Source organism: Scyliorhinus canicula, chromosome 1 (assembly GCF_902713615.1).
Source record: "Scyliorhinus canicula chromosome 1, sScyCan1.1, whole genome shotgun sequence".
NCBI lineage: Eukaryota > Metazoa > Chordata > Chondrichthyes > Carcharhiniformes > Scyliorhinidae > Scyliorhinus > Scyliorhinus canicula.
This window is the reverse complement of record NC_052146.1, coordinates 304,869,695-304,888,972: the sequence shown is the minus strand read 5'-3', so window position 1 is coordinate 304,888,972 and position 19,278 is coordinate 304,869,695. Positions and strand designations below refer to the sequence as shown.

Below are 19,278 nucleotides of genomic sequence, written 5' to 3'. Positions count from 1 at the left end.
GACCTCTGTACATACATAGGTTCATGCACATGTACTGATGTGCGTGCATACCATCACCAACCCTCATCCACACACACACACACACGCACAAACAGCTCATGAACAATATTGTGGGAAACACATGCAGAGCCCTCTCAAAGAGCACCTAATTTGAACTATGTGATATTTTCTCTCTTCAATGTGCCACGATTCTGCTACGTGAATGAGAGAAAAGTGGAAACAAGATAATGCCCCACAGTGAATATAATCATTTTGGGATTAAGCTCGTTCTCACATGGATTACAGGGTGACGGATTCCCAGCAGCTGTTATATCATTGATCAATACTGTTGCATTAAATACTATTCCAGAACCTGGGAAATTTTAGGAAGTGAAAAGGGCAAACCCCATTCTAATTTCGTTCCTCCAACAAATCTCTTTGCAGTATGAATGAGTCTTGTGCCAGTGATTCCAAAGGGTTGCCTGAGAATTTGCTCTTGTACTTTAGGGTCCCCAACATTGGTGTAAGATTACTTAAAGCCTTCTTTGAAACTGATCTTGCAGTAAAGGCTTTTTAACTGATGATGACAGCTGAAGGGAAATGAAATAAATATTCCTGCTTTTCGAGCAGTGTAATCCCAAACATAGCAATCCAAGGAAGCTAACTATTGCAAAATTAAAAAAATAATTTACTGGCGAAGTGTTACTGATAAGATAATGCACAGCTCAATGTAAATTGCACACAGCTAGGAGTGCTTTATTCCGAATAACACAAAACTTTGGAGTTTGTTAAAAATTAATGAGCCTAATCCTATATTTGTTCTTTGATATCTATGCAGCAACAGTACTGTGTTTATAAAGATTACCAATAAATTTGCTTTATTAAACTCTCCCATCCCCTCCTCCATTGCTGTATCTTGTGACTTCAGTGTATATTATTGTGCCACAGGGACAATATTAAATTGACTCCAGACATCCTGTTCACGCTGAGTGTTCATTTTTGCCTCTCTTTGTTTTGAAGCTTACAGCAATGGTCATCAGGAAGTTACCATCAGCGGCGCTGAATCCACCCATTGCTTCACTGGACTTTCCCCTGATTCTTTATATGATGCCACCGTATACACTCAGCTCCCAAATCTTGAGGGACCTGGAATGCAGTTGCAGGAAAGGACATGTGAGTACTGTGATGTAAACTACCAGGAAGAAGGGGACCACAAACTTTCAAATTGCAGGTGGGAGCTTGAAAACATCAATAATGATACAATTAGAAACACATGGTGCTTGGAGAAGTTACTGAGGGCAATATGAGAGACAGCTGGATTAACATCTGTGGAGGTACAGTGCATGCCACAGGGTGCTGGAGAGAGGGGTCAGTGCGAGTGCCAGACAACCGGATTACCTTCAGTACAAATACAAGCAGGAGTACAGGGTACTAGAGGGAGAGGGGTTACTGAGTGACAAATGTGAGAGAGTTTGATTTATATCAATCGGGATACAGAAAGCAACACAAGGATCTTGAGGAGAGTGTTTACTAAGTGATAGTGTGAGGGTGCTGGATTAACATCAATTGAGATACATGTAGAGCATTCGGATGCATTCTGCTGATGTAATCACTGCGATTTTTACGGAAGTAACACAAACTGCCAGATGAGGGTCCTGTGGTGCTCTGGCGCTCGAGGGTCACCCTTCATTCTTCACCTCACCACCAGCTCAGGTTTCCTGATGGCCATTGCATTGACCAATTAAGCTAATATAGAGCTGAGCTGTAGACCGCTGTCAGGTGCCGGGAAAATAATGAAACTATTTCCTCAGATTGGAGCGTCTAGAATTAGGGGACATAACTTTAAAATTTGAGCCGGGCAGCTGAGGGCCGATGTCAGGAAGCACATCTTCACACAAAGTGTGATGGAAATCTGGATCTCTGACTCCCAAAAAGTTATTAAGGTTGGGGATCAGTTAAACATTTCAAAACAGAGATTGGTAGATGTTTGTTCAGCAATGATATTAAGGAGCACAGAACCAAGATGGGCAGGTGGAGTTAAGATATAAATCAACATGATCTAACGGAATGGTGAGACAGGACTGATGGACTGAATGACCTCCTATTTTTACAGAGTGGGAGGGGAAGAGTAGATAAGCAGCCAACCCAGTGACATTTATTGAAAACACTTGTGAATAAATATTGGAGGAGTGTACAAGTAGGTGTTTCTGGAATGTATCTCACTGTCCAAACTCAGAGAAAAACGTGGCCCCTTCACTGCACTTGGCTGCGGTGATGTTCTGTAGTTTGAGCCAGTGTTTCCTGGGCAGGGGATGAGGGAGTGATGGGTGTGATGATGATACTGGGCATGAGAAGCATTGCTGTAAGATTTGTCTTATCTCTCTCTCATAGATAAGTCAGTCCAGTTGAATGAATGCAAGCAAAGTTTATTTCTTAAAAGCACATTTTGGTACATTCACACAAAATTAACTGGAAGATGCTTTTTCCGTGTCTCTCGAAATGTCCTTGAAGCATCAACAAGTAGAAACAAAACCTTCAAGATAAAAGTGACTTCAGATTTACAAAATTAAAAATTTACAACATTCTCCGATGGCTATAATTTTCTCTGCTAATCAGTTAGGTGAATCACACTCTTAAGGGAATCCTTTAAGGGGCTGTTTAGCACAGGGCTAAATTGCTGGCTTTGAAAGCAGACCAAGGGAGGCCAGCAGCACGGTTCTATTCCCGTACAAGCCTCCCTGAACAGGCGCCGGAATGTGGCGACTACGGGCTTTTCACAGTAACTTCATTTGAAGCCTACTTGTGACAATAAGTGATTTTCATTTTCATTTTTCATTATCTGGGTTTAGCCCCTTACTTAGTTTCATTGGTTCTAAATCTCAGTTGATACCCCCTTGATTTGTTCAGGAAAGTGTCAGTCACTTAACAGGCGATTGATTAATTAGACATTAATCAATTACTCCAAATTAATGAACTGTCCCATTACTTTTTTCCCACGTTCAAACTCCCTATATCACGTCTGGTCTCAGCTACGATATTGTTTCAATCTTGTCGAATGTATCTTCCACATCAGAACTTGTAGTACATTATTCATAACATTTCATAGAATTTTCATAGAATTTACAGTGCAGAAGGAGGCCATTCGGCCCATCGAGTCTGCACCGGCTCTTGGAAAGAGCACCCTACCCAAGGTCAACACCTCCACCCTATCCCCATAACCCAGTAACCCATCCAACACTAGGGGCAATTTTGGACACTAAGGGCAATTGATCATGGCCAATCCACCTAACCTGCACATCTTTGGACTGTGGGAGGAAACCGGAGCACCCGGAGGAAACCCACGCACCCACGGGGAGGATGTGCAGACTCCGCACAGACAGTGACCCAAGCCCCAAGCCGGAATCGAACCTGGGACCCTGGAGCTGTGAAGCAATTGTGCTATCCACAATGCTATCGTGCTACAACCATGGACAGTATTCAAACAATTATAACTTACCCATATTTCTACAAATTCAGTAATTTTCAAGAATCATTTTAGCTAATATTTTAAAGGACCCCACTTATGACTGTTGAATCCAACAATTGCCATTATTTAATTGTGCAGCACAAACTCCAACCACATGGTCAAAAATTACTTTGTCTTCTTTGGTTTTGGTTTTGTGACCATTTAAGAAATATTTGATATCAATCACAAATGTTTGTTATCTTCTTTTGCAGTGGTTCGGCCAACGGAAGCTCCAACAGAGCCCCCTTCTCCTCCTCCACCACCAACCATCCCTCCTGCCCGGGAAGGTGAGTTATTTAACATGTCCATGCTGCCATTTCTAATGACCTTACTTAGAGTGATTGAAAAAAAGTCAAAGAAACTTGCTTGGACATCTCCAGAACTCAGGTTTCAGTCAACATGAAACTTGAAAATCTGAAATCAGAAACTGAAAGCATTGGAAATACACTGCAGATCTGACTGCACCTGAAATAGATGTTTCCTGAGCCAATAGCTTGCTACTCTGGTTGGATATATTCTCGGAGTTATACGAATTCTTGCCTCAACAGCTCCATCCGGTTGGAGTCATAGAGGTTTGCAGCTCAAAAAGAGACCCTTCAGTCCATCATGTTTGCACCACCATCAAGAACCTATCTATTTGATTCTAATCTCATGTCCACATTAACTCTTCCTCATGTCCACATTAACTATTACCAATTTTTACAGATGCACCATAGAAAGCATCCTATCTGGCTGCATCACAGATTGGTATGGCAACTGCTCGGCCCAAGACCGCAAGAAACTTCAAAGAGTTGTGAACACAGCCCACTGCATCACACAAACATGCCTCCCATCTATTGACTTTGTCTACACCTCCCGCTGCCTAGGGAAAGCGGGCAGCATCATAAAAGACCCTCCCACCTGTCTTACTCACGCTTCCAACTCCTTCCATTGGGCAGGAGATACAAAAGTCTGACTACATGCACAAACAAACTCAAAAACAGCTTCATTCCCGCTGTTACCAGACTCCTAAACGGCCCTCTTATGGACTGACTTAATTAACACTACAGCCCTGTATGCTTCCCCCGATGCCGGTGTTATGTAGTTACATTGCATACCTTGTGTTGCCCTTTCATGTAGTTTTCTTTTATTTTATTTTCCTTTCATGCACTTAATGATCTGCTGAGATGCTTGCAGAAAAATACTTTTCACAAGTAATTAGAAATCTTTAGTCATTACACACTGAAGTGAATTTAATGATGGAGGCTGGAGTCCTGCCACCGGGGGCCTCACTTCACCTGGTGACAGGACCTCGGAAGCATATTCCCAAGACATGCTGGCTCAATCACAGAAACAACAGCTCAGCAGTACCACTTTTGTTGGTGGCTGTTTAGCACAGTAGGCTCAACAGCTGGCTTGTGAAGCTGAACAAGGCTAGCAACGTGGGTTCAATTCCAGTACCAGCCTCCCTGAACAGGCAATGGAATGTGGCAACTAGGGGCTTTTCACAGCAACTTCATTTGAAGCTTACTTGTGACAATAAGTGATTTTCATTTTCATTTCATTTCTGGGGTTGCGCCTGGAGGATGAGGGTATATTGATGGACCAGCACTCTTGAAGACATCTCATGAAGCAAGCTATCATTAGCAAGGGGAGAATGAGATCAGTAGAATAAAAACAACTTGTAAAATTGGGGAGAATTAAAGAAGTACCAGAACTCGAAACCAGCTGTAAATGTTACTTGCTATTTACAACACAGAAACAGACCATTTTGCCCAATTGGTCCATTCCAAAAGCCTCCTCCCAAACAAATGTATTTAATTCTGTCAGCTATCTTTTTCCTGTTTTCTCCCTCAGTTAATTATTTTCTTCCCTCCGCTATGCTATTAACCACATTCTCAACATTAACTGTGCGTTGGTCCCACCTAAAACATGGATCTATTTTCTTCTTTGTTGTTCAGCAGTTCATCGACCTATAGGTTTGACTTCTATTGTGCATTTCAAGCATTTTGTTTTAATCCCTTCAGCCTATCAATATAAATCATTCAGTTTGTAAAGTAAGCACGCAATGTGAGAGAAAATAACTTTTTCCTTTTCTTTTCCTTAGTGTGCATGGGTGCAAAAGCAGACCTGGTGTTCTTGATTGATGGATCTTGGAGTATTGGGGATGAAAACTTCAACAAGATTTTGCAATTCTGTTTCGACACTATTGGGGCTCTTGACAACATCGGTCCAACAGGAATGCAGGTGTGAATGGCTGTTTGACCTCTATTTTGTAAAACAAATTTGTTTTTTCCTTTTGCACATGGGTTTCATTTGACTGGTGCAAACGTTGCATCAGATCGATAAGGCTATGGATTCAACCTCTATTACAGGATGTGGTCAGTATTGGGAATGGTGCACTTTCAGAGATACAAATATAATGTTGACCATTTTGTGAAATGTTAATCCAGAGATCCGTCTGTTTATCAGCCACTACAAATAGATCCATCTAAATGCTGTTTTCAAGCCCTTACACTACAGCCAAAGTCAGAGGAAGAGACTTCTTCCATTTTGCTCTGGGTGGGGGATTTCAATGTCCAACACGAAGAGTGGCTTGGTAGATTGAGCTGGCTCACAGACTGAGCTGGCCGGATACAAAAGGACATAGTTGCTAGACTGGGACTGCAGCAGGTGGTGAGAGAACCAGCAAAAGGGAAAAACATACATGAACTCATCCTCACCAACCTGCCTGCTGCAGATGCATCTGTCCATGACAGTATCGGTAGAAGTGACCACCGCACAGTCCTTGTGGAGAAAAAGTCCTGTCTTCACATTGAGGATATCCTCCATCGTGTTATGTGGCACTACCGCCGTGCTAAATTGCAAAGATTTCGAACAGATCTCGCAACTCAAGAATGGGCATCCATGAGGCGCTGTGGGCCATCAGCAGCAGCAGAATTGTATTCAACCACAGTCTCTAACCTCATGGCCCGGCATATCACCCACTCTACCATTACCACCCAGCCAGGGCATCAACCCTGGTTCAATAAAGAATGCAGGACAACATGCCAGGAGCAACATCAGGCATGCTGAAAAACGAGGTGTCGACATGGTAAAGCTCCAACACAGGACTACATGTGTGCTAAACAACATAAGCAGCAAGTAATAGACAGAGCTAAATGATTCCACAACTTACACATCAGATCTACATTCTGCAGTCCTGCCACATCCAGCCATGAATGGTGGTGAACTATCAAACTACTCACTGGAGGAGGAGACTCTACAAGTATCCCCATCCTAAATGGTGGAGGAGCCCAGCACATAATGTGCAAAAGACAAGGCTGAGGCATTCACAACACTCTTCAGCCAGAAGTGCCACTGGATAATCCATCTCCGTCTCCTCTAGAGGTCCCAAGCTTCACAGATGTCAGTGTTCAGCCATCACGATTCACTCTACATGATATCAAGAAACGGCTGAAGGCACTGGATACTGCAAAGGCTATGGGTCCTGATAATATTCTGGCAATAATAATCTTTATTATTGTCACAAGTAGGCTTATATTGACACTACACTGAAGTTACTCCTCAGTGCTTGCTCGGGTACACAGAGGGAGAATTCAGAATGTCCAAATTACCTAACAGCACATCTTTCGGGACTTGTGAGAGGCAATCAGACTCTGGGAGGAAACCCATGCAGACACAGGGAGAACATGCAAATTCAGCAGACAGTGACCCAAGCAGAAATCAAACCTGGGACCCTGGCGCTGTGCAGCAACAGTGCTAACCACTGTGCTACTGAAGTACAATAGTACTGAAGACTTGTGCTCCAGAACTTGCCGCACACCTCACCTAGCTGTTCCAGTGCAGCTACAACACTGGCATCTACCCGGCAATGTGGAAAATTACCAAGGTGTGTCCTGTACACAAGAAACAGGACAAAGCCAATCCAGCCAATTCCTGTCATATCAGTCTACTCTCCATCATCAGCAAAGTGATGGAAGGAGTCATTCCCGTACCAGCCTCCCCGGACAGGCGCCGGAATGTGGCGACTAGGGGCTTTTCACAGTAACTTCATTGAAGCCTACTCGTGACAATAAGCGATTTTCATTTCATTTTTCATTAACAGTGGTATAAGTGGCAATAATCTGCTCCTGCCCTTATTACAGCCTTGGTTCAAAAATGGACAAAAGAGCTGAATGCCAGAGGTGAGGTAAGAGTGACTGCCCTTGGCACCAAGGCAGCATTTGACTGAGTGTGGCATCAAGGAGCCCTAGCTAAACTGGAGTCAATGGGAATCAGAGGGAAAACTCTCCGCTGGTTAGAATCATACCTGGCACAAAGGAAGATGGTTGTGGTGGTTGATGGTCAATCATTTCAGCTCCAGGACATCATTTCAGGAGTTCCTCAGGGTAGTGTCCTCGGTCCAGCCATCTTCAGTTGCTTCATCAATGACCTGCCTTCCACCATAAGGTCAGAAGTTCGGGTGTATGCGGGTGACTGCATAATGTTCAGCACCATTTGTGACTCCTCAGATAATGAAGCAGTCCATGTCCAAATGCAGCAAGACCTGGACAATGTCCAGGCTTTGGGCTGACAAGTGACAAGTTACATTTGCGCCACACAAGTGCCAGGCAATGACCATCTCCTACAAGAGAGGATTTAACCATCATTTCTTTTTTTTTAAATAATTTTTATTGAAAAATTTTGAATTTATACAACATCGAACCATAATAAAATACCAACAATAACAATAATGATAGCAATCATAAACATTCGCCCCTCCTCAATGAACAACACAACATATTAAGAACAACTTAACTTAACACAATGTTAAGTTACATAACCGTAGAGAGAAAAAAAAATAGAAACTATAATAAGGAACACCCCCCGTTACCCCCATCGCCCCTCTCCCCCCCCCCCCCCCCCCCCCCCCCTGGGTTGCTGCTGCTATTGACCAAGATACCTATCTTTGAGCCAGGAAGTCCAGAAAAGGCTGCCACTGTTGTTGGAACCCTTGTATTGATCCTCTCAGGGCAAATTTGACCCTCTCCAATTTTATAAATCCCGCCGTGTCACTGATCCAGGTCTCCACACTTGGGGGCCTCGCATCCTTCCACTGCAGCAAGATACTCCGCCGGGCTACTAGGGACGCAAAGGCCAGGACACCGGCCTCTTTCACCTCCTGCATTCCCGGCTCCACCGCAACTCCAAAAATCGCGAGTCCCCACCCTGGTTTGACCCTGGATCCAACCACCCTCGACACCGTCCCCGCCACCCCCTTCCAGAATTCTTCCAGTGCCGGGCATGCCCAGAACATATGGGCATGGTTCGCTGGACTCCCCGAACACCTGGTGCACCTGTCCTCACCCCCAAAGAACCTATTCATTCTAGTCCCGGACATGTGGGCCCGGTGCAGCACCTTAAATTGGATGAGACTAAGCCTCGCACATGAAGAGGAAGAGTTGACTCTCTCCAAGGCATCCGCCCAAGTCCCGTCCTCTATCTGCTCCCCAAGTTCCCCCTCCCATTTAGCCTTCAGCTCCTCCAATGATGACTCCTCCACCTCCTGCATTACCTTATAAATGTCAGACACCTTCCCCTCTCCGAACCACACTCCCGAAAGCACTCTGTCCATCGTCCCCCGCGAGGGCAGCAAAGGGAACTCCTCTACCTGTCGCCTAGCAAACGCCTTTACCTGCAAGTATCTGAACATGTTCCCTTGGGGGAGCCCAAATTTATCTTCCAGTTCCCCCAGGCCCGCAAACCTCCCGCCAATAAACAGGTCCCTCAATTTACTGATGCCCACCCTTTGCCACCCCCTAAATCCCCCATCGTTGTTCCCCGGGATGAACCGATGATTTCCACCCAATGGAGCCTCCATCGAGCCCCCTGTTTCCCCCCTATGCCGTCTCCACTGTCCCCAGATTCTTAGGGTCGCCGCCACCACCGGGCTCATGGTATACCTCTTAGGTGAGAACGGCAACATTGCCAAGGCACCCAGGCTCGTACTTCTACATGACGCCATCTCCATTCTTTTCCACGCCGCCCCCCCCCCCATCACCCATTTTCGCACCATTGACACATTGGCCGCCCAATAGTACCCCAAAAGGTTGGGCAGCGCCAGCCCGCCTCTATCCCTCCCTCGCTCCAGGAAAGCCCTCTTCACTCTCGGAGTCCCATGTGCCCACACAAAGCTCAAAATACTGCTAGTCACTCTCCTAAAGAAGGCCCTGGGGATGAAGATGGGCAGGCACTGAAAGAGGAACAAGAACCTCGGAAGCACCATCATTTTGACGGACTGCATCCTCCCCACCAACGACAATGGCAGCATGTCCCACCTCTTGAACTCCTCCTCCATCTGATCCACAAGCCTTGTGAAATTATGCTTGTGAAGAGTCCCCCAGTCCCTGGCCACCTGCACCCCCAGGTACCTAAAGCTCTCCCCTGCCTGCCTAAGCGGGAGCCTACCAATTCCTTCCTCCTGGTCTCCAGGGTGCACCACAAACACCTCACTCTTGCCTAAATTTAGTTTATAGCCTGAAAAGGTCCCAAACTCAGCTAGCAGCTCCATCACCCCCGGCATCCCTCCCACCGGGTCCGCCACAACGACACCCTATGTTCCTCCCCACCTCGCACCAAACCTCTCCACCTCCCTGAATCCCTCAACGCCATCGCCAACGGCTCGATTGCCAATGCAAACAACAAGGGGACAGGGGGCAACCCTGCCTGGTCCCTCGGTAAAGCCGGAAGTACTCCGACCTCCTTCCATTCATGGCCACACACGCCATCGGGGCCTCATATAGCAGCCTCACCCATCTAATAAACCCTTCACCAAATCCAAACCTCCCCAACACCTCCCATGAGTACCCCCACTCCACTCTATCGAAGGCCTTCTCTGCATCCAGCGCCACCACTATCTCAGCCTCCCCCTCAATCGCTGGCATCATGATGACATTCAACAATCTCCGCACATTCGTGTTCAGCTGCCTTCCCTTCACAAACCCTGTCTGGTCCTCGTGTACAACCCCTGGCACACAGTCCTCTATCCTGGTGGCCACGATTTTTGCCAGCACCTTGGCATCCACATTGAGGAGAGATATGGGCCTGTATGAACCACACTGCTGGGAGTCCTTGACCCTCTTTAAGATTAACGAAATCAGTGCCCGTGACATCGTCGGAGGCAAAGTCCCCCCTTCCCATGCTTCATTAAGTGTCCGCACCGGCAAGGGGCCCACTAGGTCCACAAACTTTTTATAAAATTCCACCGGGAACCCATCCGGCCCCGGCGCCTTCCCTGACTGCATCTGCCCGATCCCCTTAACTAGCTCCTCCAGCTCAATCGGCGCCCCCAACCCCTCCACCTGCTCCTCCTGCACCTTCGGGAAAGAAAGCCCGTCGAGGAACCTCTCCATTCCCCTCCTCTCCACCGTTGGCTCCGACCGGTACAGTTCCCCGTAAAAGTCCTTGAAGACCTCATTCACCTCTACCCCCTTCCGCACCACATTCCCACTCTTGTCTCTCACTCCAGCAATCTCCTTAGCCGCATCCCGCTTGCGGAGCTGATGAGCCAGCATCCTACTCGCCTTTTCACCATGTTCGTACACTACCCCTTGTGCCTTCCACCACTGTGCCTCCGCCTTTCTAGTGGTCAGCAAATCAAATTTAGCCTGTAGGCTGCGCCTCTCCCCCAACAGTCCCTCCTCTGGTGCCTCTGCGTACCTCCTGTCTACCTCCAGCATCTTTCCCACCAGTCTATCCCTCACTCCTCGCGCTCCTCTCCCTGTGTGCCCGGATGGATATCAGCTCCCCACGAATCACTGCCTTCAGGGCTTCCCAGACCATCTCCACCTGGACCTCCCCCGTATCATTCGCCTCGAGTTACCCCTCAATACTTGCCCGGACCCTCCTACACACCTCCTCCTCCGCCAACAACCCCACATCCAACCGCCACAACGGGCGCTGGTCCCGCACCTCCTCCATCTCCAACTCTATCCAATGCGGAGCGTGGTCGGAGATTGCAATGGCCGAATATTCAGCCTCCTCCACTCTCGGAATCAGTCCCCTACTCACCACGAAGAAGTCTATCCGAGAATAGACCCTATGTACGTGGGAGAAGAAAGTGTACTCCCGTGCCCTCGGCCTCACAAACCTCCATGGATCCACCCCTCCCATCTGGTCCATAAACCCTCTCTGTACCTTGGCCGCCGCCGGCCTCCTACCCGTCCTAGAGCTGGACCGATCCAGTGAAGGATCCAACTCCGTATTGAAGTCCCCCCCCATAATCAGACCTCCCGCCTCTAGATCCGGGACCAGTCCCAGCATACGCCTCATGAAGCCCGCATCGTCCCAATTTGGGGCATATACACTAGCAAGTACCACCTTCTCTCCTTGTAGCCTGCCCCTAACCACAACATACCTACCCCACTTATCCACCACCACCTCAGATGCCTCAAACGACACATTTTTCCCCACCAGAATCGCCACTCCCCGGTTCTTCACATCCAACCCAGAGTGGAAAACCTGCCCCACCCACCCCTTCCTCAGACGGGCCTGGTCCGCCACCTTCAGGTGGGTCTCCTGAAGCATTGCCACATCTGCCTTTAGCCCCCTCAGATGAGCAAGTACCCTCGACCGTTTCACCGGCCCATTCAATCATCTCGCATCCAAGGTGACCAACCGGATCAGAGGGCGTCCCGTCCCCCTCCCCCGTCGACTAGCCATAGCCCGTCGACTGCCCGCCCCAGGCCAGCACCCCCTGCCCGACCCAGTCCCCACAGCGACAACACCTCACCTCTGTCCCCCCATCCCCCACCAGCTCCTTCCTGACCCTGCCAGCAGCAACCCCGGTATTCCCCTTTCCCCCCCTCCCTCCGCCCCCAGGCTAGGAACCCTCCTAGCCGCGAACCGTCCTCCATTGTACTTCCGTGGGTCAGCTAACTTCTGCTGACCCCGGAAACTCCCACCAAAAACCTGACCCCTCCCAAAGTGGGATCATCCCCCATCCTATCCCTCCTCCAGCCACCGCTCCAGCGTGGGGAAGAACCAGTTAAGGCCCCGCCCCCGGTCATCGTCTCCACCCCCCAAACCAGAGGAAAGCCCGCGCTTTCGCACTGCCCCACCACACCCTTCTGATGCAGCTCCCAAATACCAGCCCCACTCCATACCCCCAACCCGACATAGAATACAACAAACCCCCCCAACCCTCCCCGCAAGATACAAAACTCAAACAATGCGCAACAACAAAAAACAGAACAACACCCCAATAAATAACCATATCAAAATTACAAAAGTACAGAAAAAGAGAACACAGCAACAGCAAAAACAAGCAATAAAGGATTACAACTGACCCCATAACCCCCAACCCCTAGTTCGAGTCCAGTTTTTCCGTCCCCACGAAGGCCCACGCCTCCTCCGGGGAATCAAAATAATAATGCCGGTCCAAATAAGTTACCCACAGGCGCGCAGGCTGCAACATTCCGAACTTTATCTTCTTCTTGTAGAGCACCTCTTTCGTCCGATTAAACCCGGACCTCCGCTTAGCCACCTCTGCACTCCAATCCTGGTAGAACCGTACTACCCCATTCTCCCAGTAGCTGCTCTTCACCTTCTTGGCCTAGCGCAGCACACACTCCCAATCACTGAACCGGTTGAACCTCACCAGCACCGCACGCGGGGGTTCATTCGCCTTAGGCCTCCTGGCCAGCACCCTGTGGGCGCCCTCCAGCTCCAGGGGCAGATAGAACATAGAACAGTACAGCACAGAACAGGCCCTTCGGCCCTCAATGTTGTGCCGAGCCATGATCACCCTACTCAAACCCACGTATCCACCCTATACCCATAACCCAACAACCCCCCCCCCCCCCTTAACCTTACTTTTATTAGGACACTACGGGCAATTTAGCATGGCCAATCCACCTAACCCGCACATCTTTGGACTGTGGGAGGAAACCGGAGCACCCGGAGGAAACCCACGCACACAGGGGGAGGACGTGCAGACTCCACACAGACAGTGACCCAGCCGGGAATCGAACCTGGGACCCTGGAGCTGTGAAGCATTTATGCTAACCACCATGCTACCCTGCTCCCCAGATCCTGCGCTGTTTTGCAGATTTCAAGGCTGAGGTACTGAGATGGAAAGATCCGGCCCCCACTAGTGAGTTCAGCATCGTAGCCACGTAGGTTGTCAGATCCGACCCCTCCGCAAGGCCCAATATCCTCAGATTTTTCCGCCTCATGCGGTGATCAAGCTCCTCGAAGTGGTCCTGCCACTTCTTGTGGAGTGCCTCGTGCCCCTCCACCTTACTCACGAGGACCACGGCCTCCTCCTCTCGTTCAGTGGCCTGCGTCTGCAACGCCTTGATGGCAGCACCCTGGGTCGTCTGAATCTCCGAGTGCCTTTTGTTCGTTTCCTGCAGAGAGCTCAGTACCTCAGCCTTGAAATCTGTAAAACAGCCGCCACCGGAAGTCTTAACCATAATTTCTTAACATTCAATGGCTTTACCATCGCTGAGTCAACAACTTGGTGGTTTCTATTGATCAGAAACTGAACTGGTCGAACCATATTAATACTGTGGCTACCAGGGCAGGTCAGAACGAATCCTATGGTGAATAACTCACCTCATGATCCCCCAAGCCTGCCCACCATCTACAGGTGCAAGTGAGGAATGTAATGGAATACTGGATGAGTGCAGTTCTAATAATACTCAAAAAGCTTGGCACCATCCAGGGCAAATCAACCTGCTTGATTGCTCCTTCCACAAACATTCAAACCCTCCACCACCGACAAACAGTGGCAGCCGTGTATACCATCTACAAGATGCACTGCAGTAACTCACCGAGATTCCTGAGACAACACCTTCCAAACCCACAACCACTACCATTTAGAAGGACAAGAACAGCAGATACCTGGGAGCCCCACAACCTGGAGCATCCCGTCCAAGTCACTCACCACCCCGATTAGGAAATATATCGCCACTCCTTCACTGGCGCTGGGTCAAAATCCTGGAACTCCCTCCCTAGCAGAACAGTAGGTGTATCTATACTTCAAGGACTGTAGTGGCTCAAGAAGGTAACTCACCACTACCTTCTGAAAGGCAACTAGGGATAAGCAATAAATGCTGGCCTAGCCAGCGATGCCCACATCCCATAAATAAAAAAACTCTCACCATTGGTATAAATTCCAGCACCAACACCTCTTCAGCCCATCATTGGTTCAGCCGTCTGCGTTCTACTCTCATGAATTGTCTCTAAACTAACTTTCCGATAAAAGCTATCACAAACTATCATCATGTCAATCAAACTTTTGATCGCTTCCGCAGGTACATCCCTTTCTGGATCAATTTACATTCTCACTATCTATATAGACCCGTGGCATTTCTGTACATTAATGTCTTTATATAGACACAAGTTGGCATTTGAAAAATGGATACTATATTTATTCCCGCAGCATAGTGAGTACACTAGAATGCAACTCATTGGGGACGGGTTTTTTGAACCTGTGTTAGTGGTCCGTGGGAAGAAAATCTGGAGAGAATCGGGAAACACGATTTTCCACGTCCCTCATCAATGCTGTCACGAGGTTCGTGCCCACAATGGGTGAGAACCTAATTTTAATGGTTCTGCATGCATTTTAATATAGTTGGTCAGCCCCCGCCTCATGATTCCTCCTCACTAAATATTCAAACCTCACCTGCATGACATCATGTTGGCGAGGTAATCAACAATTTTGCAAAGCAGGATTCAACTGAGAAAATCCCCCTTGGGGCGCAAATAAAGTATAGCTCCCAGGGGAAAGGGACGTGCCCTTGCACAGGCTGACATTACCATTTTGACACAGTGCCAACCTGGCAGTACCAACCTGCGCAAGAGTCGGATTCGAAAGAGAACATGCTGGAAAATCTCAGCAGGTCTGGCAGCATCTGTAGGGAGAGAAAAGAGCTAACGTTTTGAGTCCGATGATTCTTTGTCATAGCTAACAGACAGAGAAAGTGGGAAATATTTATACTGTGGAGTGAGAATGAAAGATGAATCAGAGCCACAGAAACCCAGGGAAACCGGGTGCTAATGGCCACAGAAACCAAGGGGAAAGAGGGCTAATGGCAGGCCCCAGAGAGAACAAAAGGTGTGAAAGGCGAAACAGCAGAGAAACTAACGTTGTCTGGGCAGCTCTGTAGGATGAGTTCCCCTCATAAATATATGTTGGGGAGGGTTGATGCCGATGCAGGATGAAAGTGCCCCGAGACTGTGGTGATTGGGACAGCGGCCACCCCAATGTCTCCAAAGGAGAGGGCGCCCCGATGTTGGCGACGGAGGGAGAGAGCCCCGTAGCATCTCTTGCGGTGGTGAGGGGGTAGCCCCTGATGCTTACATAGGGGGGGGGGGGTGTCCCAAGTTTATTTTGATTCAGGGGAGGGGGATCCCAAGTTTTCTTTTGGTTCGTGAGGTTGCTGGGGGCCGTGCAGTTCGTATGCTGATCTGTGTGGAGATGGCCTTGCTGGCTGTATCAGGCTCTACATTGCCAGATTGATGACGCAAACCCCTCCCATTGATTTTGTTTTACAAATCGAGGCTCAAGATCTGGAGTGAAAACTGGTAGGTACGACGGGAGAGCTACAAGCTGGTTTTCAGTCATAGCCTGACACTTTGAAAAAATATGGTAAAATTTGCCCATTGTGTGTGTAAAGCTCTGGGATGTGCTCAGAAATACTTAAAATTTCCTGACAAATTAAGACTTTTTTTTGTTGCGTGCAGATTTCTCTGGTTCAATTCAGTGACGATGCAAAAGCTGAGTTTAAGTTGGATACTTACAGTAGTAAGGGAATGGCACTCGCTGCTCTTCAGATCATCCGCTACAAAGGTGGAAACACAAAAACAGGTACAGCAGAAATACTGCACATTGTTTTTACATTTACCAGTGTTATCTCAAACAATGTGCGTGTGGTGTGACTTTTACCACCTTTTTAACCTTGAGTGCCAATAGCAGTCAGTCAGGGCCCAGTGTGGTAAAGTGCAAGGTGTTCAGTAGGGGAGCATTTTGGGAACAGTGACCACAATTCAATAAGTCTATTGTGCGCAGATTGGCTGATGCATTTCCTACATTACAACAGTAAATACATTGATTGATTGTGAAGCACCTTGACAATACCCAGTGGTATTGAAAAGAGCTATATCGGTATTTCTTTATTTTCAATGGCTGCAACATTCTTTGGGATGTGCTGAGATTGTGAAAGGTGCTATAGAAATGCAAGTCAGTTCCTTACTGATTTAGCTGTTTAGTCTCATGTCACCCTGGATAAATAAGGGCAAAGCTCAACTCGATCTCCTACTCGATCACTATCCAGCGACACCTGTTAGAATATGGAAATGCTCTTTTTCTTTTATGTGTATAACACCCTCTTGCATCTTGAACGATGATTGGAATATTGTCTTAATCTTTATTAAGGTTGTGAACTTCTTATAATTTGTAGCAGTTTTATTTTCAGTTCTAATTTCGATTCGCCATTTCCTGATTTTTTTTCTCCCCCTTGGCCAATTTTATAGTGGGAGGAATTTTAGGACCCCCCCCCCCCCCCCCCCCCCACCCTGCGCATTTCCCAGCGCGGGCAAGATCACGATGTCTGGCGAGGTTTGGATGAATCTCGTGAGACATCTCAGGGGTCGCGAATGTCGTGAGATTGACCGGCCTTGCTGCGTCACCAAGTCGGGCACAACAAGCCCATTAAATTGTGCTCGGTATGTCACAAATTACTCATGTCATGCATCCCAAAATCCATCTCGCTTGTATTTGAATGGATGAACACCAACCACTCCCACTGTCTCCACACATTAAGTGTGCACTCGCTGAAATATTTCTGTATTTATGCAGATTAGTTTTGAATTTATTCCATCTGTGCCATTCTGTTCACTGATCTAGTGTTGTGTCGCATTCAAACAAGTGAGTCAGCTGTACATTACTATGAGACAAATGCCCATCACATCTGAGGTCTCCTTTTCTTTGCAAAGGATGTAAAATTTCTAATCTCCAGGAGGTTGAGACGTGTTGGTCTTTGTACATTTCTTCACAGCTCAAATCAGCCTCAGAGCTCTCATAAAATCAGAGTGAAATTTGTCAATGCTTCAGCTCACACATCCTGCTCTCCGTGGAGTGAGTCACCCAAATGTTATGCGTGGAAGCTTGTGTTACAGACTTGAAAATTGAGAGTCCTGAGGCTCAACTCCCGACGGGATTTGAGATTAGTCTCCATATGCAGCGGCTGCAAAACTTCCACCCTTGAATTATGGAGCTCATTAAAGGGACAGTACCTGCAGTGTTTGGCTACGAAATGCCTCTTTTTTAAAAGAAGAGAACACAGTTTGCGATCAGCATAACTTATACCAAGGGCACCCTCACATACAATTAATTTTGAAAATGGTGGATAGGCTGTTTTGGATCCCTTCCTCTTCAAAGAATGCAGGATTTGTTAACTTTTAAATTTTTCGGGCAGTATTTCTTGCAAAGAAACAACTTGCAATACGCAGAACCAATGTTTTGCTAACAAGGAAGGCTTCTGTTGTCCTTTTCTTCCATCTAATATTTCTGTAAAAGATGTCTTCAACATTAAATCCACTGTACAAAGTCCTGGTTGCTGCTGTTTTAGGTGACTTGACAGGGGTAGACAGAGAGAAGATGTTTCTAGACAGCTCCTCCGGCAGTGCAGAGGGTGAAGGATGAAACTCGGGATCATAAATATAAGACACACACTGGTAAATACAAATCGGGAATTCAGGAGAAATATCTTTACCCAGAGAACAATGACAATGTAGGATTTGTTAGCACGGGAGAATTGAGGTGAATAGGCTATCTGCATTTAAGGGAAAGCAAGATAAACACAAGAGGAAAAAAGCAATAGAAAGATATAATGAGAGGAAGTAAAAAAGTGTGAGGAGATTAAGTAGAATGTAAAGAAGATTTTTTTCATTCATTTACGAGATGTGGACACTACAGGCACGGAGAAACACCCTGCCAAATGCACCCAAAATGGGACCCTGTTTTTTGCTTGTAAAATCGTGCCTTATGTGTTTTGGTGATGTTGGCTGAGGGATAAATACTGGCCAGGACATCATGCAGAACTGAGAGGAAAAACAGGCTTCAGTTTAAGTTTCATCCAAAAGACAGCTCCTCCGGCAGTGCAGTTTTTCTTCTGTACTCCACTGGGATTGCCAGACTGGAATTTTGTGTTTGTGTGTCTCAAGTGAGATTTGAAGCCGGACTCAGTGGCAGGAATATTACCCATTGACACGAGAAAATCTCCTCACCAGCAAGCATTATGCTCCTAATTATGGGCTTGGCTCAGCCAGTCTCAAACCTGCTGCTTGTGGAAAGATACTTTTCAGCACCAAAGCTCTCCCTACTCACTTTCATTGTTAAGAGTAAAGTGCACTTCAAACGGTATCTAATTAATGATTTAGAAGCTTTCAAAGGCCAGCAAACAAAGGGCTCTGTCTCTAACTCCTGCAATCCGCCAGAGGTAAATAGATTATTGTTAAATAAGGGGTGGAAATGTTATCTGGGCTCGGAGGGAATGTAGTTGAAGTTACAGTCACATCAGCCATGATCTTATTGAATGGCAGACTCGAATGGCTGATGCCTACGTCTGCACCCAATTTGAATGTTTGTATGTAATGTCTGATTTAATTTGTTTGTTGTTAAAGGAGTGCAGTGCACATAGGGCAGGATTCTCCAATCCTGAGGCTCAGTGTTGACGCTGTCGTAAACGCCGTCACCCCCAGGATTAGCGGTCCTGCACCTCACAGGGTGCCAGCACGGCACTGGAGTGACTTACGCAGCTCCAGCT

At 47.3% G+C, this 19,278-nt stretch overlaps 1 protein-coding gene and 1 long non-coding RNA gene across 5 annotated transcripts in view; one reads left to right on the top strand and one right to left on the bottom strand.

Moving 5' to 3' along the window:
* The window catches only part of LOC119976369 (collagen alpha-1(XII) chain-like), a 370,037-nt gene that overhangs the window by 204,410 nt on the left and 146,349 nt on the right, over positions 1-19,278 (top strand). For all 4 annotated transcript variants that reach the window (XM_038816870.1, XM_038816860.1, XM_038816879.1 and 1 more), the window contains 4 exons: positions 1,000-1,152; positions 3,697-3,771; positions 5,571-5,710; positions 16,196-16,319. In XM_038816870.1, coding sequence (XP_038672798.1) covers positions 1,000-1,152; positions 3,697-3,771; positions 5,571-5,710; positions 16,196-16,319 — 492 coding nt within the window. The remainder of the gene's footprint in view (positions 1-999; positions 1,153-3,696; positions 3,772-5,570; positions 5,711-16,195; positions 16,320-19,278) is intronic.
* LOC119976389 overlaps positions 2,438-19,278 on the bottom strand; it is a 128,520-nt gene continuing 111,679 nt past the window's right edge. Inside the window, exon 3 of the long non-coding RNA XR_005462923.1 lies at positions 2,438-2,512. This is a non-coding gene — a long non-coding RNA (uncharacterized LOC119976389). The remainder of the gene's footprint in view (positions 2,513-19,278) is intronic.